Source organism: Arvicola amphibius, chromosome 3 (assembly GCF_903992535.2).
Source record: "Arvicola amphibius chromosome 3, mArvAmp1.2, whole genome shotgun sequence".
Lineage (NCBI taxonomy): Eukaryota > Metazoa > Chordata > Mammalia > Rodentia > Cricetidae > Arvicola > Arvicola amphibius.
The window spans coordinates 168907433-168929157 of NC_052049.1; the positions used below are offsets into that span (position 1 = coordinate 168907433).

At 52.3% G+C, this 21725-nt stretch overlaps 1 protein-coding gene across 3 annotated transcripts; it reads left to right on the plus strand.

Moving 5' to 3' along the window:
• The first annotated feature begins 2415 nt into the window (after positions 1-2415).
• Amotl2 (angiomotin like 2) lies at positions 2416-17492 on the plus strand. 3 transcript variants are annotated; one of them, XM_038323826.1, is made up of 10 exons: positions 2416-2564; positions 5253-6045; positions 8925-9219; positions 10079-10223; positions 10480-10572; positions 13002-13297; positions 13995-14305; positions 14737-14951; positions 15411-15590; positions 16273-17492. In XM_038323826.1, the coding sequence occupies exons 1-10, from the start codon at positions 2558-2560 to the stop codon at positions 16329-16331; spliced, it is 2394 nt and encodes a 797-aa protein (XP_038179754.1). In that variant the 5' UTR covers positions 2416-2557; the 3' UTR covers positions 16332-17492. The 3 variants fall into 3 exon arrangements, with proteins under 3 accessions (XP_038179754.1, XP_038179755.1, XP_038179756.1); XM_038323827.1 differs by lacking the exon at positions 2416-2564 and adding an exon at positions 2835-3225; XM_038323828.1 differs by lacking the exon at positions 2416-2564 and adding an exon at positions 2835-3025.
• Positions 17493-21725: the final 4233 nt, after the last annotated feature.

Sequence of the window (21725 nt, forward strand, 5' to 3'; positions counted from 1 at the left end):
GAAGCTGGGAGGGAGAATTTCGCAACTAGCTGCTTCCCTTTGATGTTGCCATTGGAGCCCAGAGTCCCCTCCTCCACCAGTCAACCATTTGGGAAGTGAGGAAGATGTTCTCAGTAGCTCATGGGGGGGGGGGAGGGTGGAAAGGAGGTGTACTTCACTAAGGAAGGGTCCTCATATTCCAGCAGGGGACTGGGCTGGGAGAGGTAGCTGCCCGTGCAGAGGAGGGTGTGGGTATCTGGACAATTTGCTAAACCCAGGACACACCTCTGATGCAGCCACACCCCTGCGAGCTGAGCTCTCCAGAGCAATGGCTTTCTCTGAGAATTGGGTCAGCTTTGCAGCTTTCCTGGGCAAGATTCCAAACCCAGCAAGTCACAGAGCAGCCGGGAAGAATTATTACCTGCAGGGGGTGGGGGTGGGGAGAACAAGGGAAAGACAAAGGTGAGCTAGGAAGCCCCGTCTCCCTCCTTGAGTTTCTTTCCTCTGGGCCTCAGCAAAGATTGGTATGCAAGCATGCTAGCTAGCCCGGTGCCCACCTGTGAGTATGCTCCCCTGGCACATTTGAGATGGAGCCACCTTCTCACTGCACCATCCTGCAGAATCAGGTGTGCTGCCAGCTCAGGCAGATTCCACTGAAGCCCCAGGCCAGGCCCTGCCTGAGAGGCCCCACCCTCTATCCTTCTTGCAAAGAGCAGAAAAATGTATATAAATTCCATTTGAGAATCCCTCTTCCCCCACTCTGTCCCCCTGGGCTACAAACACAAGCTGACATGAAGCTTGTCTTGGCCTGGGGCAGGCCTGCCCACCCCAAAATATTCCTCTTGACTCTAGCTGCCTTAAGCTGGTCGTTTTCTCCAACTATCTCAGGAATGCTTGCTTGGCAAACATCTTGTTAGCTACCCCTCTAAGCACAGTGAAGCGCAAGACTGGGTGGGCCATACAGCCTTTCCCCTGATTTTGTAACTCAGAGCATATGGGCCTCTACCTACGCTTATTAAGTGTCTCCACCAAGGGTTTCCAAGAACGCTGTCCACGAAGTGAGGACACCTGGGAACCTCTTCTTTTGTCTTTGTCCCAAGACTCTTACGCTCTGCAGCTGGTGGGGACAATGGTGCGCTGCAGGCCCCAGCTTCTCTTTGTAAGGTGCACTTTAGCTTGGCACATCTGTCGTTTTCTCACTTGGCTCAGACACAATCAGTATCTGGAATGCAACGTTTGAAATTCAAGCAAAACATATAGACATTTTGGAGTTTTAGATTTTTGCTTCTTTTATATGTATGCATGTTTTTGCTTGCATGTATGTATGAGCACCACGTGGGTGCCTAGTACCAGCATAGTTCACAAGTGGGTGTCAGATCCCCTAGAACTGGAGTTGCAGATGGTTGTGAACCACCAGGTGGGTGCTAGGAACCGATGGCACATCCTCTGCAAAAGCTACTTAGGACTCCCCACTTTTAAAGGGGAGCTTTATGAAAAACTTGCCACATCCCTGGCTATTCAGCTTGAAAGGGTTCTTGTCCTTGTTCCTCTCTATGCTGAGGGAAAGAGAGGAGGACCCGGCCAGTCAGCAACGGAAATCAGCCCTGACTCTATCTAAGTGAATGGGTCTGAGGAACAAACGCCACTGGAGCTCTTGGGGGGCGGGGAGGAGAGAGTCAGAGCAGCCTTACTTAAGAAGGGGTCTCCTGGGGAGGTAGAAGGGTCCACCTTTAACCCCAGCACTTGGGAGGCAAAAGCAGACCGATGTCAATGAGTTCGAGGCCCGCCTGCTCTACAAACTTAGTTCCAGCACAGCCAGAAACCCTGTCTCGAAAAACCAAGGGGAGAAAAGAATCCAAAAGACAGGGGAGACATTTCACTCCGAGGCCGAACAGTAAGAGTCAGCGGCCAGCGAAGTGGACAGGAAAGAGGGTTTTGAGTGTAGGAGAGATGGAAAAGATACTGAAATTGGGGACAGGTAGGTGGAAGCAGATACTCCCTGGGCTTGCCCTCTTCGGTTAGGGAGCCCGATTCAGGTGACCACGAAAAGAGAGCTGGCTTCATCAGCTACGCTCTAGGCAAACTGCTTAAACTTCTGAGCCATGGTTTCCTATTTATTATAGAGATGATGAACAAACACTATCAGAGGGTGACTGGAATCGGACGGCCGAGTGAAATGTGGGTGGTGACCCGCCGCGTGCTCGGCTTAAAGCTGAGTGGAGCTGGACTTAGTGGAGGGTGATTTATTTGGGTAGTGGGGTCAAATCCACCAGATTTCAACCCAGATTCACACTTCCTGTAGAGGCAGGATCTAAAAGAGCTGTCGAAGGTGTTTGTAAACAATAAAAGTGCAATTCAAAGTTTGCCGCTGGGGGGTGAAATAGTAGAGATTAGGAAAGAGGCTGGGAAGCTGCGAACTGAAGCGTCGGTTCGCCTGCAGCACGGTCAACACTGGGCGGCTGTGGAATGCTTCGCAATCCTCCCGCCATCTCCAAAACTCCAGAGACCCCTCCCTCAGCCACCAGAGGGGCGTGCGAGGAGGCTCTTCCCTGGAAGTCGTTCCTCCGTGTCTGTAAGAATGACGGGTGAGAATCGGGCGCCGGACAGTGGTGGGACGATCTTGGGCTGAGTTGGTTAAGACACCCCCAACAACAGCTAGGACAGTAAGGCAGGGGGCAGGGAACGCAGCACAGCCGCCAGAGCCCAGGGTGGCAAGGGGACAAGGCTGAGGCCAGCCCAGAGGCCAGCCGCAGCGCCGCCTCCCGGGAGGAAGGCGGGGGCCGCGACGGGGAGCGGGAGGAGGCGGAGGGCGGAGGAGGGCGGCGCGCTGAGAGGTTATTTGTGGTTCGCTTTGATCCCGAGGGGGAACCTGAAACTCTCACATTCCTGGCATAGCAGCCGCCTCCAGCGCGGGCTGACCCAGGGGCCGCGCACTGGAGCGCTAGCAGCCAGAACGTCGGCGCCACCGGCGAGTGCGCACCTCTACTGCCGAACCGACCTAAAACCGAACTCGGTCTGCGCGCGCCGGCAGCCGCGGGCCGCAGCGGTAAGAGAGGTGCCCGATCTCCGGGCAGCGCGCGAGGCCAGCGGGGACGCTTCCCAGAGGCACCCCGACACCGCGGTCTGTCCGGCCTTTTCTGGCATTCGAAGCTGGCGAGAACGAGCCTCTCCGTGAGCGGGAAGGGGAGGCGGTGCACCCTTTCGAGGATCGATCCCAGGCGTCTATCTAGTCCAGGGAGCCCCGCGGTATGCACTTTGGAGGGGGGTTGTCGGACCGGCTCTCCGACCCACTGGGACTGGAGGAGGGACAGAGGATCGGTGTTTGGGGGTGTGAGTCTTGCGATTGGGGCAAGTGGAAAAGGGCTATAGGCATATCGTGCCGAATGCAGGGTCGAGGTGGCTGCTTTGTCTAGATTGGGGATACAGGTGGCTTTTACCCTCAGCTAGCTCAAGAATTCCTCTTTGTCTTCCTTGGAAAATCCTCTCCGGAGCCACGAACTGGCTCTCACTTAGAAAGAATGCAGCCTGCTGTCCAGCCCGGTGACGTCAGCGCTGGAGTATTTGGAAAACAAAGAGGTCTGGGGAGAGAGGCGGACCCGCGATGCTTAAAGACCTCTTGCGGTTGTGGGTTTTGCTTTCCCGGGGCACTCGGGCAGTCGTCGTTGCTAGTGGTCCGCCTCGGGTCGAGCAGGAGCCCAGGCCTGGCTAACTTAGCTTTGGTTCCTTTTGCTAGAGGGAACCCAGGCCAAGACCAGAAACGCGTGTTTGCTTAGGAGGGTAGTTTTCCGTATGCAGAGCGCCAGAGCAGCCCAGGTGCAACGCCCGGGTAAGGAAGCTGGTTTTTAGTAAGGACTCACCTAGAGGTATTTGAAAGATTGTGCATCTAGGGGATTAGATTGGAACCTGTGTGCGATGAAAGGCCTCGGAAATGTTCCTTGCTCCGGGTGCCCGGCTCATACTTGGCACGCCTGGAATCTGTAGCAAAGGCTCCGCATTCCTTCTAGCCGCTCCCGGATCCTCCTTAGCGGGTATCAGCCCAGACCTAGGAAATACCGCGAAGAAAAAAGCTGCGTGCGAGTAGACTCCTGAAGTCTTACACACTGTAGGGTGCAGTGCGGGGAGGATTAGGTGCTGGGAAGAATGAGTGCATAGGTGACCTCGGGACTCATTTCCTTCCCCCAGCTCTGCCAACATACCATTCCCAAACTGAGGCCGGGCACATTTCCTTGGTTTCCCCTTTACCTCATTATGCCATCAATTGGGCTCAGGTGGTTGTTTCTAATGTCAGTAGAGATGCAGAGGGACGGTCCCCGTGTACCTAGGGTACAAGTAGGGGCTTTTCGGAGTAGCAGATGTGTGTGTCAGGAAAGGAGGATGATCCTAAAATCGAGGATGTTTCTCTGGCTCCAGTTACTGCAAGCGCGCTTATGTCTCCTCACAAGACCATTGTCCTTTTGTTAGCTTTCTTTAGCCGCCTTTGCCAATTCACACGTAGCTTCTCCTGCCTGCTCACCTTGCGGAATGACTGCTAAGGTCAGCCGTGACAAGGAGACTGGGATTTATTTTGTAGGCAGCCTTTGAAGAAGCTGGCTCAGGGTCTGTCTCCCAGGGACTGTCTGCTTTCAGGAAGAGAAGCAGGTGAAGGGTGGTGGACTACCTATGGCTCAAACATCTTCGTTCTCAAGATCATGGGGGTCATTGGCTTAGGACTTCTTTCTACCGTGCTACATTCATTCTTTATCATCTGGTAGTAAACTGGGGTCTAGACTGCTAAGTGGCTGAATTTGGTGGAGGCTTGTTCCAGAGTCATTCATCGAGACTGCTGGGTGTAGCAGCTGACTGCAGGGGACCATGGTCCCTATTAGATAACCTTTCTGGTTTTCTATTGTATTTCTGTGGGATCAGTTAAGTCTCCATTAATGTCATTACGACGATAAGCATTTGCCAAGGATTTATAACACACTGGCACTCAGCTTCTCGAAGAAGAAGCACTCACTCTCTCTCTCTCTCTCTCTCTCTCTCTCTCTCTCTCTCTCTCTCTCTATATATATATATATATGCATATATGTAGAGATATATGTAGATATATATATATATACACATATATATATATATTGGACAAACTGAGGATCAGAGGTTCAGTAGCTAAACTGGCCGGCCACATTGGCACTTGCATATGGGCCTGTGTAAAACCACCTCCTCTCTCAAGCAGTGTTTTGGCAAGTGCCCCCTCCCTCTTATGTGCTTCCATTGATTGCTGTCCTTTCTCTTAGGTGCTCTAGGACCAGGTGCCTGCTGGCCATTGTCTAGGCAGGAGTGTGCAAGCCAGAGAAGCATGAGGACACTGGAAGACTCCTCGGGGACAGTCCTGCACCGCCTCATCCAGGAGCAGCTGCGCTACGGCAACCTGACAGAGACCCGCACGCTCCTGGCCATCCAGCAACAGGCCCTGAGGGGTGGAGCTGGAGCTGGGGGCACAGGGAGCCCCCAGGCCTCCCTGGAGATTGGAGCACCTGAGGACAGTCAGGTGCTACAGCAGGCCACCAGGCAGGAGCCCCAGGGCCAGGAGCATCAAGGTGGAGAGACCCATCTGGCAGAGAACAGGCTGTACCGGCTGTGCCCACAGCCCAGCAAGGGAGAAGAGCTGCCCACCTATGAGGAGGCCAAAGCCTACTCACAGTACTACGCAGCACAGCAGGCGGGACCGCGGCCCCATGTTGGGGACCGAGATCCTAGAGGGGCATCAGGAGGCAGCCGGCGTCAAGATGAGGCTCTGCGCGAGTTGAGGCACGGCCATGTACGCTCCTTGAGTGAACGACTTCTGCAGTTGTCCCTGGAAAGAAATGGTGCTCGGGTCCCCAGCCACATGAGCTCTTCACACAGCTTCCCTCAGCTGGCCCGCAGCCAGCAGGGTCCCCAACCCCGAGGACCCCCATCTGAGGGCCCAGAGCCCCGTGGGCCCCCACCTCAGTACCCACACGCTGCACTGGCTCATGAGACTACGGCTGTCGCTGACCCACGATACCGTCCTCGAAGCAGCCCACACTTTCAGCACGCGGAAGTCAGGTGATTACCTCACCCTGGAGTTCTTCTAGTCCATTCTCCCAGGAGAACCCCAAGGTCCTATACCTTGGGTCCTAGCTTACATGATCCCAATTCTCCTGCACCCACACCAGCTCCTGGGGCTGCTCTTTTTTTTTTTTTTTTTTTTTTTTTTTTTTTTTTTTTTTTTTTTTGAGACAGGGTTTCCCTGTAGTTTCTAGAGCCTGTCCTGGAACTAGCTCTTGTAGACCAGGCTGGCCTCGAACTCAGAGATCCGCCTGCCTCTGCCTCCCGAGTGCTGGGATTAAAGGCGTGCGCCACCACCGCCCGGCTTCTGGGGCTGCTCTTGATGAGGGCTAGCTGACTTATAACGTTAGCTGCCAGTCCTGGTAGCACACTTAGGCGAGGCAGGAGCTATACAGCAAGACTTTCTAAAACAAACAAACAAAAACTGACATTATTGCTTTAACTTGGAATGTAGATACATTGTCTATAGCAAGTAAGGAGGGTCCCCAGTGGCTGGGAATGGGGTTTAAAGGTGGTATTTTTTTTAGAGAGAACTAACAAAAGACAGTGGGAATCCCTGCCAAACTGCTCCCAAGTAGGCCAAAGGTGGGACTTCCTGGAGGTTTTTAAAGGAAAAATGGACTTTGTTGTTGTCATTGAGAGGTGCTGCTCGTGAGGCTGAAAGAACTAGGTGGCCACCTCTGTCACAACTGCCTTGTCTACTAGTGAATTTCTTACTGTGCTTTCCCTTCTTCTTGTCTGTTATCTTGAGGAGCCTTTGTGTGTAGACTCAGGCTGCTGTTGGATCAGGTAGTGACTTGGCTTAACTGAGTGTGAAGTCTTGGCGTGTGTGTGTGTGTGTGTGTGTGAGTGATGGACTTTTAAAAGAGGCACATCACAATACCAGCCTTAGCGAATGGGTCCAAAGAACTGGGGTGGAAGCTAGGAGCCCAGTGAGTGCAAGCAAGAAGCCAGATGGGCGCAGGAGTTCAGGTTCCTAGAAACCAGGGCCTGCCTGAGTCAGCTGACCCTTCACCTTTTTTTTTTTTTTTTTTTTTTTTTTTGAGACAGGGTTTCTCTGTGTAGCCCTGCCTGTCCTGGAGCTCGCTGTATAGGCTATGTTGGCCTCAAACAGTTCCACCTGCCTCTGCCTCTGCTTCTGCCTCCCAGGTGCTGGGATTAAAGGCGCGCTCCATCAAGCCCCTCACCTTTTCCATAGAAACACCACCATGGCTGTATCCCCTTTGGGGGCAGGGTGAAGTGGGGTTCCAGAAAGCCTTACGGGGGGGGGGGGGGACTCAAGAATTTTCAGACCCTCTGGGTTCAAGGTCAAAGTCTGGCTCACTTCATACCCGCTGATTCTTCCTTTAGTCGCTCCAGTCTCCAGTTATTTTTCTTTACTCTGGAAAAGAGTGGTGGCCCTGGCCTGGAGGAGCCAGGGGATGGAGCCTCGTGGGTTGACTCGGCCTCCACACTCCTGACACCCACCTTATCTCCCTCCTCAGGGCAGTTCAGGAAGAATTTCTTTTGGGCCAGCCCTATTGAACTCTTGTCAGGAAAAGATAATATCCAGGCAAGGAAGTGGACTGTTTGCTGGAGAACAAAAAAATGGGGAGGGGGGAGCGGGTAACAGCAGAAGCAAGAGCAGAGAGAGCAAGTGTGAGCGGAAAGGTGTCTCCATTCTTGGGGCTAAATCATTCCCAAAGAATGCCTGTCGTGTCTGCCTGGCCTGTCAGGGTGGGGGTTTGCTGGGGGAAGAATGGCAGTTTTCTGAGGCCGCCCTGAGAGGGACCACACTTACCAACAAGATAGTTTAGTCAGCCAGTGACAGCCCTCTAACCTGCTCTCCTTGGAGGCTTTTCCTCAGCTAACCTGATGAGGAGTAAAAAGCAGGGGAGCACTGGGGATGTGTAATAGATCCAGAGGTGAAATCTGACTTTGAGGGGTCTTCTAGGACCTAGAAATTTCTTAGGACAACTGAGGTAGTCATGGCAGTTGGAGTCACATGGTCCCAGAAAGGCCTTCTCACTACCCATGTCTCACTCTTTGTTCCTCTCTTGACACAGAGTCTGAGGATGTATTATAGGTATATAGTATATACATAGGTATATATACTATATACCTATGCCAGGGGCCAGTGGAACACTGTCCTTAGCTCTGCCGCTGAGCTAATCCAGGGGTGGCTCCTTGTTCTGAAGTGCCCACCAGCAGAGGTGTTATGGGTGCCTGTTGTCTGCTGGCCTTTCTGTCAGGCCTCACTTTGTGATTTAGCAGGCAAAGGTGGTGTGACCCTGGGCAGCCAAGACACTCATTTGCTGCAGGCCAGCAGCTGGGGCTGAAATCCGCCCATTTGTCTGACTGAGCTCAGGCTCAGCACCTGCTTCCTTGCTCTAATCTTAGCTGGGGTCTTGGAAAAGAATTTCGTAGCTGGGGGTAGCAGGACCCTGAAAGAAGGAGGAGAAAATTCGAGTGAGCTGCTTTAGCTGACTTGACCAGAATGCAGCCACTAGGCCCGCAGAGCTGTGTGGGTTCCATCCCAGAGAACCTTGTATCAATTGGAAAGGTGAAGGGTGCATTTTCAAAGATACTTAATTTAAGCTGTGTGCATGCTTAGGATGCCCAGGGTTGCTTGGGCTGATCCCTAAGGCCTTAGCCACAATGGGGCAACTCAACAGAACAAACATCTGGATGCTGCACCACAGCACACCCCACACCCCACACCCTTTTGACCCTTTTGAGTTTCAACGCAGATACCATGTGGCATTGACCCTCCCCTCTGGTGGCCTGACACTGGGGAGGCTCAGTCATTGGCAATAGGAATAGCCAGGGTGTGTGTGTGTGTGTGTGTGTGTGTGTGTGTGTGTGTGAATCTCTGACCTTCGCCTCTTCTTTTCCAGGATCCTCCAGGCCCAGGTACCCCCAGTCTTCCTCCAGCAGCAGCAGTACCAGTACTTGCAGCAGCCCCAGGAGCACTCCCCACCCCTTCACCCAGCCGCGCTAAACCATGGTCCCCCAAGCTCCTTCAGCCCACCTGCAGTGGACGGACCAGCAAGTTCCCAGGCCACTGCGGGCAGTGCCCACCTGGTCCAGATGGAGACGGTACTGAGGGAGAACGCCAGGCTTCAGAGGGACAACGAGAGATTGCAGAGAGAGTTGGAGAGCTCTGCCGAGAAGGCCAGCCGCATAGAGAAGGTAGAGACTCCTAGGGGCTGGGGGACGCAGAGAAGGGGGAAAGCCTGTCAGACTGCTTCCTGTACCAAATTCAGTCCCACGTCGCCCCACACACACCCCAAGCTCACTCCAGACAGCTGAGGAACAGCCAGGCGGTTTGCCCTAGTGCATGAGCAGTTGCTGGCCAGGGGTGGTTAGAAAGAACTCATTCACTAGCTTTCCGCACACTTGCACCCTCGCCCTGCACAACCCCTCCTGTGGACACCTCCCACAGAGAACCCTTTGTGCACCCACACAACAGCCAGTCTGTTCCAGGCCAACCCTGGCCAAAGAGAAAGCCCCTCCTCTTAGGGAAAAGAAAAAGCAGCAAGAGTTGGCACAGCAAGCCAGCTAGGAGCACGTGTAAGACCTGTGGCTTCCAAGTGGGAGGGGCAGCCACATGCTGTGGTCAGAGGCAGCTCAGACTGGGGTCTGGCGCCCCCTTCCTTGGTGAAGCCTGGCCAGCTGTGTGCTAAGGTTCAGCTTTAGCAATAGCCTCAGGCCTCCCAGTACTGTGTATCCACAATGTTCTAGATAGGCTGAACCACCTCAAATGTGCTCATCCCCGTCCTTTGCACTCAGATTATCAGACAATGTTAGGCAGAAACAAAATGCCTCTTATAGACATTGGGCGTGGGGCAGGCTGGAGGTAGCCCCCTTTGAAGAGCTCCTAGCGCTGGGTCCAGGCAGCATCTCGTCCTTCCTTAGGAAGGGCTGTCTGTCCCAGCGGTCTGCCCTACCTATGAGGTTGCCGTTCTTTGATTACCCCCACTAGAGTCACTGGCCTCATTCACTCTCTGGGACCCATCCTGTCATTCAGCTCCTTGTCTGTCTTTTACAGCTGGAAAGTGAAATCCAGCGGCTCTCTGAGGCCCACGAGAGCCTGATGAGGACCTCTTCCAAGCGTGAGGCCCTGGAGAAGACAATGAGGAACAAGATGGCTAGCGAGATGAGGCGGTTGCAGGACTTCAACCGCGATCTTAGAGGTGAGAACTAGGCTTGTGTGTTTGGAAGCTGGGAGGACTTTGAGGGATCTGTTTTGGGGGGAAATTCAGAATCTCTGTTCTGTGCTGTAGAGCCCCCCCCCCCCATGAGTCCCCATCTTTGGGCCCTGGTCTGAGCTGGGATTTCTCTCTAAGCCCATCTCTAGCTTGGAGGATGTGGACTCACAGGACCCTAGGTTAAACTCCCAGGGGACTGGCAACATCCCTTGATATTAAAACATCTCTTTATTTGAAACAGAGAGATTGGAATCTGCAAATCGTCACCTGGCAAGCAAGACACAGGAAGCCCAGGCGGGCAGTCAGGACATGGTGGCCAAGCTGCTTGCTCAGAGTGAGTAGGGGACCTGCTAAGAAACCTAGCTGGGTGTACAGGCAATGAGACCACTGTGACCCCAATCCATTCCCCTTGAGGTTTAACCCACTTCCTTACAGAGTGGCACTTACGGAACAGGTTTACTGAATGGCTGCTGTGGGAAAGAGTGGTTTCCAAAGATGAACAGGACTAGGGAGCTGTGACTGGCTGAGCCACACAGTACTGACCCTCGGTGTAGCATTGGTCCCTCCTGCAGGGAGGCCAGGACAGCCCTGGCAGTAGAGGATAATCAGGGATATTTGGAGCTTCCTAGGAATGCCAGGCAGCAGGAAGGCTGGGGATACCAGAAGTTGGAGGGCACGGGGAACTGGGATAGCCACACTGGAGAGTCCTGGGATAGCCACAGTTGGGTCAACAGCTACAGTCTAAAGGAAGCATTCAGGCTTCCCTGTAAACAGGGAGGCCCAGACATCCTGGAGGCTTTATAGACTAAGTCATTCATTCCTTCATTAGTGGGATCGAACTAAGCACTGGGCAGATGGGTGGGAACTCACCTAGAACATGGCAGGGAGGTGAGATAAGCTGAAGGCAGGAACAGGTTTCCACAGGTTCAGGGGGGAAAGTGTTCACTATCCTGGAGACTGGTGATTAGAAAGCCCCTGGTGGCCTGGGAAAAATCTGAGAACAGAGTAAGCTGTAGGGAAGGAGGTGTCATACACTGGGGGAATGACAGGCTTGTAGGAAAGAAGGCTCCTAGGAAGGAGATTTTTGAGAGTCCTTTAAGGGGTGACCAGAGAGGGGAAACAGCTTCTGGCAGTGCCCCCTTCTTGTTCAAGGACTTAGAGCTCTTGAGTGCTTGCTAATCAGCCTTTGGCTCAGATTGGGCAAGACTTGAGTTATCCACTACTACCTTTCAAAATGAGGTGACGGTGGCTAAAGGTCTCTGGAACAGAGGTGAAGGGGAAGGAGGTGTGGCGCCTCGGGGTTGCCCTTGGGAGCCTGCAGAGGACCCACTGCTAGGGGAAGGGAGAGTAGGGTTGCTCTGATGGGAAGGGCGGCTTTTGGGCCCAGGCTCTGGAGAAGAAAGGAAGTCTTAGGGAGGGTTTCTGGAAGCCCTCAGAGGGGGAGGGGGCAGAAGCAGCCAGGAGGCGTTTCCGCTCCCAGGGGAGCAAGCTAGCGCCAGGCTGTTCTTGGCTTCTTGCTGGAGCCATTAATCTCGCAGCCGCGGGTGACCTGGATGCCTGGCATTCCAGAGCCACTGGGCTGTTCCGCTCCGGGCCAGTCCCCCTCCGTTCCCTCCCAAGTGAGCCTGACAGTGGCGCCCTTCGGCCCCAGTGGAGCCCAGCCCTTGGCTTTGGGAGGAGAGAGGGTGAACACAAAGGGTGCCTGGGACCTGAATGTGGGGAGCCTGCTAAGCAGGCTTAAGCCTTCCACCCCCTACCAAGGTATTGCTGAAGTTGTACAAGGCTTCTGAAAGCAAAAAACTGGGTCCACAGCCCCAGGTATCCAGAGAAATAGGCAGCCACACTTAGTCGACCAGCCTGAGACTCCCGCGTGGGGGGGGGTGGTGGGCAGGGCGCGTGCTTTGAGGTGGGTTGTAGGCTTAGAGCATCACTTAGAAAAACCTTGGCCCAGGAGAGTTTCTCCGAGCAGAGCTCCTCCAAGCGATTAGCAAAGCGGTCAGGGATAGCTGGAATCTTGGAGTCTTTGGACTAGTGTCATTGTCCCTGTGCTGCGGGGTTGGAATTCTATTGTGTGCCTGCCGGCCTACATGTGGCTCCCCAGACCATGTAAAGACAGGGGTACTGAACAGGAGAGCCTCCAGTCTGCAGGCTGCACTCCAGAGCAGACACTTAGGGCAAGAACTGCACGCACAGCCAGATAGCTGGAGCTTCTCAGTCAGCCATTCAGTTCCTGTGTTTCTTTCTCTGTAATCAGGAGCCGCAAATCCTACCTGGGAGATTGAGTAGGATAAGATGTGAAATGTGCCTGCCCCCTTCTTCCTGCTTGAACAATAACCTTGTTATAGTACCCTAATCTATAAAGGGTTGGCTCAGTTCCTGCCTGACAAGTCTCTAGTCGGCTTGAAGCTTAAGGAAAACGGTACATATGTTTTGGTGATGACCTTGCCTGGCATAATTCGAGCAGTGTCCCAACTGAGAGGCCATTTAGCTTAGTTGTTACAGCAAGGGCCACAGCAAGGCTCTGAGTGTTTACTCTTTTTTTTTTTTTTTTTTTTTTTTTTTTTTTTTTTTTTTTTTTTTTTTTTTTTTTTTTTGGTTTTTCGAGACAGGGTTTGAGTGTTTACTCTTAACCTGCATCTCACTGAAATGCAATACACAATTCCCAGGAATGTCGAGGGCAGCAGCAGTTGTCGGTCCTGAGCCCAGTGGTGGGTGAGAGTGGCCAGCATCACTAACCGCTCCTCCTCAATGTCTCCCCCACAGACTATGAACAGCAGCAGGAACAGGAGAAACTGGAGCGGGAGATGGCACTGCTGCGTGGTGCCATCGAGGACCAGCGGCGACGTGCTGAACTGCTGGAGCAGGCTCTGGGCAATGCACAAAGCCGGGCTGCTAGGACTGAGGAGGAGCTACGCAAGAAGCAGGCCTATGTGGAGAAAGTGGAACGGCTGCAGCAGGCACTGGGACAGTTGCAGGCTGCCTGTGAGAAGCGGGAGCAGCTGGAGCTGCGACTGCGCACGCGCCTGGAGCAGGAACTCAAAGCCCTTCGTGCGCAGCAGGTGAGCCCAGAAGACCTGTGCCGCTGGTGCTGGGCAGAATCCAAGGACTCCCTGGTCTCTGTCTGTCCCCTGGGAAAGACGATTGCTCCATGTGCCCCTTGGCTGCTTGGTCCCTCTCAGTCACCTTGGATAGCAAAGGCTCTGCCATGTGGTCTATGTTTAGATTTAAAGGACTTGATGGGTCTTACCTTGGCAGTAACAGAAATTGGGACCTCTGTACCAGATTGTGGTCACTAATAATTTTCATGCAGAAGACTAAACCACTCTCACCTGTCTTCCCAAGATAGGAAACGGACATCCAAGCCCTGAGTCTGTGCTATGTATTTGGACATAAACATTTCTTGTTGTTTACAAACCAGATAGAGTTCTGTCTCCACACCCAACCTTACCCTGTCATTGAAGTAGGGGGACCAAAACTTAGTTGTCCCAATGTGATTATTGCTCATATTCCCATTCCTACTTCAGAGAATTGCTTTTTTGGTCATATGTGCCCTTTGTCTCTGGCTACCATAAACTGGGAGAGAATGTGAGGGTCTTTGGTATACGCTATATCTCTGGGTTGAAGTAGGGAAAGGGGAGTGTGCGCTGCAAATGACTGAACAAGGTATTCATGTGTTAAGGTCTTTGTGGAAGCATGAGGGCCAAAGTCCCACACAGTCCGGCTTTATTCTTGACCGTGATCCTTCTTGCTCTGCAGAGACAGGCAGGCACCCTCCCTGGTGGCGGTGGCAGCAATGGTGGGTCTGCTGAGCTCAGTGCCCCGCGACTGTCAGAACAACTGAGGGAGAAGGAAGAACAGATCCTGGCTCTAGAGGCTGACATGACCAAGTGGGAACAAAAGTATCTGGAGGAACGGGCCATGCGGCAATTTGCCATGGATGCCGCTGCCACAGCGGCTGCGCAGCGCGACTCCACTCTCATCAGACACTCCCCCCAGCCCTCACCTAGCAGCAGTTTCAACGAAGGCCTGCTGGCAGGCAACCACAGGCACCAAGAGATGGAGAGCAGGTACTATTGGGTCAGGCCAGGGACAAATGGGGGGAGAGGGGGTGGGGTGGTGGTAACCAGTCTCTGCCCAGTCCTTTGTCCCTGGACTGGGACAAAGGCTCCACCCTCAGCAGCTCAGAATGTTTGGCATTCCAGAAATTATAAACAGTTGCTTCCCTGAGTGAATCCCTCCTGTGCTCAGGCTGGAGGTGGGTGGGTACCATCCAAGGTCTGGCCGCTGTGAGTCCTCACTATGGGGACCTGACTCTTACAATGAGGTGGGCTCAGAGAACATCAATCTCAGAGCATTAAGAACATTATGCACTGCCCTTCACAAGGGCAAGAGGTCCTACCTGGCTCAGGGAGGGTTGTCTGAGTTTCCTTCCAGCTTCTGCGAGCTGGGTACAATAAAGGGGCTGAATCTGTGGGTCTGACCCTGGCCTCTCCCGCAGGTTGAAGGTGCTCCATGCCCAGATCCTGGAAAAGGATGCAGTGATCAAGGTCCTTCAGCAGCGCTCCAGGAAAGACCCTGGCAAGGCTACCCAAGGCACCCTGCGGCCTGCCAAATCAGTGCCGTCCATCTTCACGGCTGCAGTGGGAGTCCAGGGCTGGCAAGGGCTCTCATCCAGTGAGAGGCAAACTGATGCACCTGCCCGACCGACAGTAGGTATGAAGATGCTTGCAGTGGGGTGGGGAGGAAGAAGGAACCTTTGACAGCACCTTCCCAGACTTTCAGAATGCATGCCTACTGAAACCAGGGCTTCCTGACCCCTCTTCTAGGGGACCTGGTTACTTTGGCTTCCATGACCCTGAAACTCATAGGGGCCCTGCTAATAAAAAGTGGATGCTGGGCCTCCAGGTGCTTACAGAGAAATGTAGGCAAGTCTCTACTGTTCCTAAGCAAGTACTAAGAAGTCCTAGATTTCAGCTACAAAGAAGGGGTGCTAAGCATCAATGCCTAACGTGACCCCACTTATTCCCATTTCAAAAAGGGAGCCTTTCATTTTACTATACACCTTGCAAATTAAGAGCAGCTCAGTCCAGCGAGTTTGCTTGGGATGTCCTTCATTGGGGACCTTGTCTCCTGTATCAGGCTATATCCATCAACCTCCTTTCTTTTCCATAGACCGGGTACCAGCAGAGGAGCCACCAGCCACAGCTCCTCTTCTCCCTACCCACACCAAACACGGGAGCAGAGACGGGAGCACCCAGACCGATGGCCCTGCAGATGGCACCTCTGCCTGCTTAGCCTCAGAATCCGAGAGCCTCCTGGGGTGCAGCAGTAGCCAAAGGACAGCCTCTCTGGGTAAGCACCCCGCTTTCCCCTAGCCTGTGTGTTAGTTAGATGGGGGCTGAGGACACAGTAGGTGTGAACTGGAATGTGTGTTTTTCCCCAAATTCATCCACCACGGGAAGCCCCACAGTGTGAATTAAGGGTCGTGGGAGGCGTGAAACCCTCAGTGGGAGGCAGACCTATAATTCAGAAAGAAAGCACCCCATCAGAAGGCGCTGTACCCTCCTCCCAGTTTTCCTCACATACTTCCTGTCGGTCCATATAGCTAAGATGATGGAGCTAGCTAGGCATCTTGGGTTGGGAAGCTATTGGAAGAGCCCAGAAAAGAGGACCTTGAGAAGAAGCCTCTTCCCTTCCTACTCTGATTTCCCATCCCCCTTGCATAGCTGCCTGTGTGTGCCTCCTGATCTCAGAAAACCACAGGCATGACAAGAATGCTTCTAACCCTGGGGGCACCCCTCAACTGATCACTCTAGCCAGTTGAGAGTCTAAACACAGGCATACTTCCTCGGCCCTCTAGGTCCCCGCTGAGGAGAGGGAGCACAGCTTTGTGCTTAGTTGACCAAGTTTAGAGGAACCTGAAGACTGGGGCAGCTTAGGGGAGGGATCCTGTCTTTAAAATGTGTTGGGAGCGGAAAAGAAAGAGTGGATAACACTCACAGATTAGACCTGTTGCTTTCTTGTCTTTCTCCAGACTCTGTGGCTGCAACCAAAGTTCAGGACCTGTCCGACATGGTGGAAATACTCATCTGAAGGAAAGAGGTGAGGCCTTGGGGACCCTGACTCCTGGCCTCCTCCTGGCATTCCAGCCGTCTTCAAGGGCTGCGCCTCACTTTGTCCAACCATTGATGGTGTGGTGCGTGACGCCCAGAGACTAGCACTACAGGGGATCTAGAAAAGTCTGCACCCCCGGAAGACTGCTTCTTGGCCCATATTCCTCCCATGCCCATGAGGAAGGAAGAGCCAGATTTCCCCTGCTACCCAAGGTCTATTGCTGGAGCAGAAAGGAGCTGAGCCCCGTCTGTCCTGCCCAGTTGCATTCAGGCATGAAGGGAAAGGGGAGTAGATTCTGATTCCCAAGGATGGCTGGGCACATCCGGTGGTCTGCTGGGATAACCAGGCCAGCCCTGGTGTGCTGTGGTTAAGCACGCCCCCAGCCGACCCCCTCTGCTCTTCACTTTCTCACTGCCTTCTTCGGATTGCTAACACTCGAATCTTTGGGGGAACTACTAGGAGTGTGAGTCTTTTGGGAGCCACCAGCACGCCTCTCGCTTGGAATAGGTTAGGGGCCGTTTGAGGGGCCTGCAGAACATTGTTTTGTACATAATTCTCCCTCTTTGGGAATAGAAGACTAAGCATGCTGGTTCAGATTCTCCTTCCAGGGCTGTGCTGCCTGCCCTTGCTGCCACAGTTCTTGAAACATCTGACAGGTCTACCAGACGTTTCTCCGCCTCCAGTTATTGGCCACAGTTTGAAACTGGTTGCCTTTCCTCCATTTTAAACCCCTGTGCTCAATGCCTGTGGGGCTCTTGTCACCAGCCTTTCTGAATGGCTCCACCGCTCCTGTCCCTGCGACATCCTGTCCGTCGGTTATAAACTGAGCCAGATGCAATGAGCCGCCACGTATGGACACCTATCATCCCCAACACCAGGTTCTCTTTGAAGAAACTGGAGAAGTCGTTCTCTAAAACGCATTAGTTCCCACCGGCAGGGACTGGGAGAGGAAGCTGTGCTGTTGAAAAGACAAAAGTCCTCGGTGTGTTGTGCCCCATCACAAAATGGCACCCACGAGGCTGGCTCCTCGAGTTTCTGGTGCCCCAGCCCCCGAAGCAGGGCCAGCTACCCAGAACTGGGTGAAGCATCACACTCGGCAGCCTACTAGCAGCAGTGACTTTGACTTTGGTCTTGAAGCAACCCCCCCCCCCCCCCCCCCCCCCCCCCGCCCGGCCCAGCACGCCGTGGGTGACTTCAGAGCTTTCGTGTCTCCTCCTTGAACCTCTGGTTGTTTTGCTTGTCTTCCTTTTACTGCTTTCAAGTTCTGTTTGTTGTTTCCTTCCCATGGGTCTCTGAGTTTCCTCTTTAAACATTTGCATTTGCTGGGCAATTGCATATTTTTTTTAATCCCCCTACCCCTGTGTAGATGCTGAAAAATACATCTGGTTCATGTGCATTGTTTACAAAGATAAAAGTTAAAAAAAAAAAAAAGGAGGGGAGAAAAGGCAAAAAAAAAATTGTGAAAGTTAAAAAAAAACAACTTAATATATTTTGGATTAATATTTGGTATTTCTTTTTAAAGTATTTTTTTGTTGCTGTGAACGTTTTCTGCCAAAGACCATGACGTGTGTCTGTGTGTTTAAGTTATCATGAGTATTTAAAGTGTAAACATGGCTGTTTTGTTACGCCACCCTGTACCAGGATTGCTGCTGCAGTCCACTGGGTATGACAGTATTTTAATAAAAAAAAACTTATAAGGAGATATGTTTATCCGTTTATTTATCAGCTGGGACACTGTCTAGGCCTGAGTCTCCCACCTCGCCCTCCCTGCTGGATTTACAGGAGCATGTGGCCTCCAGCTCCAAGACTGGTTATTTGCAAGGATGAGAAAAGGGAAGAAGTAGGTTTTTAAAGGGTCACCCATGCCCACTCTCTTCAAGGACATGTGGCAAGGGCTCCTGGCAATAGGTACAGTTGACTTGCCATGGCTAGTGCATCTCCACACATGCGCTTTCAGAGACCATCTGTGAGGATGGCAAGGGTGTGGCAGGTGCCTGTCTCTCCGGGTAACTGTCCCAACCAATTCTGATTTCGGCGGTTGCATAGTAGGAGTGAGTGTTGGAACATGACCCGCTCTGTTTCTCACTTAGCACCCAGGATTCAGGGACCGTGTGACCCTCTGACTAGACACATGCAGTGTGTGTTCGAGAGTGGTAAGTTCTTGGGCACCTGTCTTTGGCCTCCTTCCTTTGATAGAACCACCCTTCCCCATATTTGCAAAGTGTATTCCTTCAACACTTAAAAGGAAAATTACCCCTTAGTCTTGCTGACTCCTGACCCAGGATGTAGGTCCATATAAGGCTGACCCTGAAGCAGCAGACCACCAGATGGGCCATAGGGTAATAGCGAGTTAACCTCCTATGACCATAGATGAAGACCATAGATGTCTTTGGGGCAGGTCTGGGGATTCAACAACCATGCTGATGAATGACCAAGCTGGGGTCCTAAACAAGTCAGCCTGCTTGTCAGAAGAATGGAGCTGAACAAGTGGGAAAATTCAAAACATGCAAAGACTTTTCCAACAATTCTGCAAGTAACAATGGACCCTGGGGGCTGGAGAGATGGCTCAGTGGTTAAGAGCACTGCCTGCTCTTCCAAAGGTCCTGAGTTCAATTCCCAGCAACCACATGGTGGCTCACAACCATCTGTAATGGGGTCTGGTGCCCTCTTCTGGCCTGCAGGCATATACACAGACAGAATATTGTATACATAATAAATAAATAAAAAAAAAAAAAAAAAAAACAATGGACCCTGCAGTCTGCCTTCTGTGTGATCTAGTCTGTAGTCACCTTTGTATTTCCTTCCTGGAGACAAAAAGGAGGAAGACACGGATCCCAATATGCCCAGCATATCCACATGTATGTGTGTGTATGTCTGGCCATGTGTCCCAGGGAAAGGTTTAGGGGCGGCATTATTTTCTGTTTTGAATCTCTCTGGCCACATGTGCTCCCTTGCAAGACATCTCAGAGATGAAACTAAACTGGTTACTCAACATACTCTGTAAACCACCCTAACCAAGCCCAGGTGTCTGGATACCTGCAAAGGGGTGGAGCCTATGCTAGAACCTGGGTGGCTCTGCTAGGCCCTTTGGAAACCAGGTTGATCTCTTAGGGGACAACCTAATGTGAGCCCTAACCTTCTTGTCTTACCTCTGTCTAGGACCCCTACAAAAGGGCAGGGAGTATGGCTCAGGGGGGCAGGGAGGCATATCACTCCAGAAGCCCCGTATAAGCTACTGGCCTGGCTTCTCTGTTCTCTCTCTCTCTCTCACACATACTTTCTGGTTAACTATTAACTCTCTCTTGGCATAAGCATGTGCCCGCCTCAAAGAGCTTGCTAACAATGTACCAAGGGCAGAGGCAGTAAACAGGTACAAACCCACAGATAACCAAAGCCTCTCCATGGTCTCTGGGGACCCCAACTGGGCAGGAACCTTATTTTCAGAGCTACCCACCACCCTGTCTCTTAACCCAAGTGGGGATCTAGCAGACACATAGACACACCTTCACAGTCTTAGCTGAGTGACCAAGCCTGCTGGAGGTAGCTCGGAGACCTCGTGGCAGCAATGTCTTTCTGAACTAGCTATGTCTGGGTCTAGCCTATGCAAAGTGCCACAGCAATTGACTGTTCAGCATCCTTTGGAAAGAGGTAGACTTCATATACCGTGAAACCTCCCCCTTTGAAGTGCACAGTTCAGTTGTATCTTGTATCACAGAATTTACTTTAAGCCAGTGGTCAAGCATGGGTCAGCATGAAATGCCCCATCCGTGGACCATATGAGCCCCATTAAAGTGTCATCTGATCCACTTCCCACTTTCCATATGACCTAGGACGACTCCTTGAACTTTCTATAGCTGACAAGATCCTTCCCTGCACTCTGAACCCAGCAGCTTGGCTACGCTTGCATTAGGCTGCAAAGAGCACTGTCTGGTCTAAGTTGGAGCCCTCATTATGGATCCTAAGCCTGCTAGGGGGCATGAGTTCTTCATGAGGTTCGGTCAATGAGCCAATGAGTTTTGGCTCTACAGAGCTGATGGTTTGTTTTAAAGCCTGAATCTTATTTAATTGGGAGGACCACTTCTAAGAAAAATGGTACAAAATGTTGAGTCTATCTTGGGCTCTGTAAGGGACCTGTTAAGGGAGTGCTTAGATATAACTTCATTATGAACTATGCTTAGGGGTACTGGGCATCATGCCTGCCCAAAGAGATCATGTTCTGGGAGATGCCCATGGTTAGGGCTTACCTTTGTCTCTTCAAGGTGGGGCTTGGAACTGGAGATAAAGGAAGGGGAGATCTCAGTGGCTAAGGCACTAGCAGTCTAGAAGCTGGACAGTTTGGCCAGCCTGCCTGAATCTATGTCTGGCCTTCTCTATCTTACCAAGCAAACCTCCGGTCCTCAGGAGTAGCAGCAGCAGTGGCTACCATGCTGTTGTAGGGACATGCTACTTCTCTACTCCAATGGTCTAACTGCTTTGAGTATGGAGCAAGGCCAATGTCAGGATTTGTCCTCAGATAGGTGTCTTTTGCAAGTCCACATGCTCCGACCTAAGGACACATTCCAGGTGTATTAGGCAACTTCGTGGTCACTTCCCTGTTACAACTGACCCTTCTTGCATCTGTCTGGCCCTCTATGACAATCCATTTCTAGCTGACGGAGGCCCTGTCCAGACTCTCCTCTGCAGCCTCTGCTTGCTCAACACAGTGAACTGCGGACATTTTCACAGCAGATTGCATCAGTAGTGAGCACGCCAGCGTCTCTGGCACAGTGGCAGCTGTACGAGCCACTATGAAGGCTTGCCCTGGAAACCATGAAGACCTTTATTTTTGTGTGCAAACATGTGTGGTGTATTTGTATGTGAGATACGTGCATGCATGTGTGTGGGGTGCACACATGCAAGTGTGAAGAGGCCCGAGGAGGATGTTGGATGGGCCGCCTTATCTCTGTCTCATTCCGTGAGACCGAGTCTCTCTACCAGAACCTGAAGCTAGGCTGCCTGCCAGCAAGTTCCATCAATCCTCCTGCCTCTGCACTCACAAGGATGAGATTACAGGCACACCACGACCATGCCCAACTTTTTGCATGGGGTTTAGGTTCTGATCCCACATTTGCCCAGCACAACAGCCTTCCTGCCTAAGGTGTGGGCTCTCTGCTTCAGTATGGCTGACTTCTCTTTATTCCATCCTATTTCTCTAAAGTGGGTGTCACATCTCTTCCTTCCTTCCTTCCTTCCTCCCTCCCTTCCTTCCTTCCTTCCTTCATTTATTCATTCATATTACAGATGTTTATTGAAGCAGGACAGTCAAAATAGAGCAAAAATGTGTTTCCGAACACTGGTATACCCCTACTATCTGTTTGATTACTATATACTATC

What these genes read in the sequence shown, in the direction of transcription:
- Amotl2 (XM_038323826.1), top strand. An exon ending in TTTCAGCACGCGGAAGTCAG is followed by an intron (nt 6,046 to 8,924) that starts GTGATTACCTCA and finishes CTTCTTTTCCAG; the next exon opens with GATCCTCCAGGCCCAGGTAC. An exon ending in ACCTGCCCGACCGACAGTAG is followed by an intron (nt 14,952 to 15,410) that starts GTATGAAGATGC and finishes TCTTTTCCATAG; the next exon opens with ACCGGGTACCAGCAGAGGAG.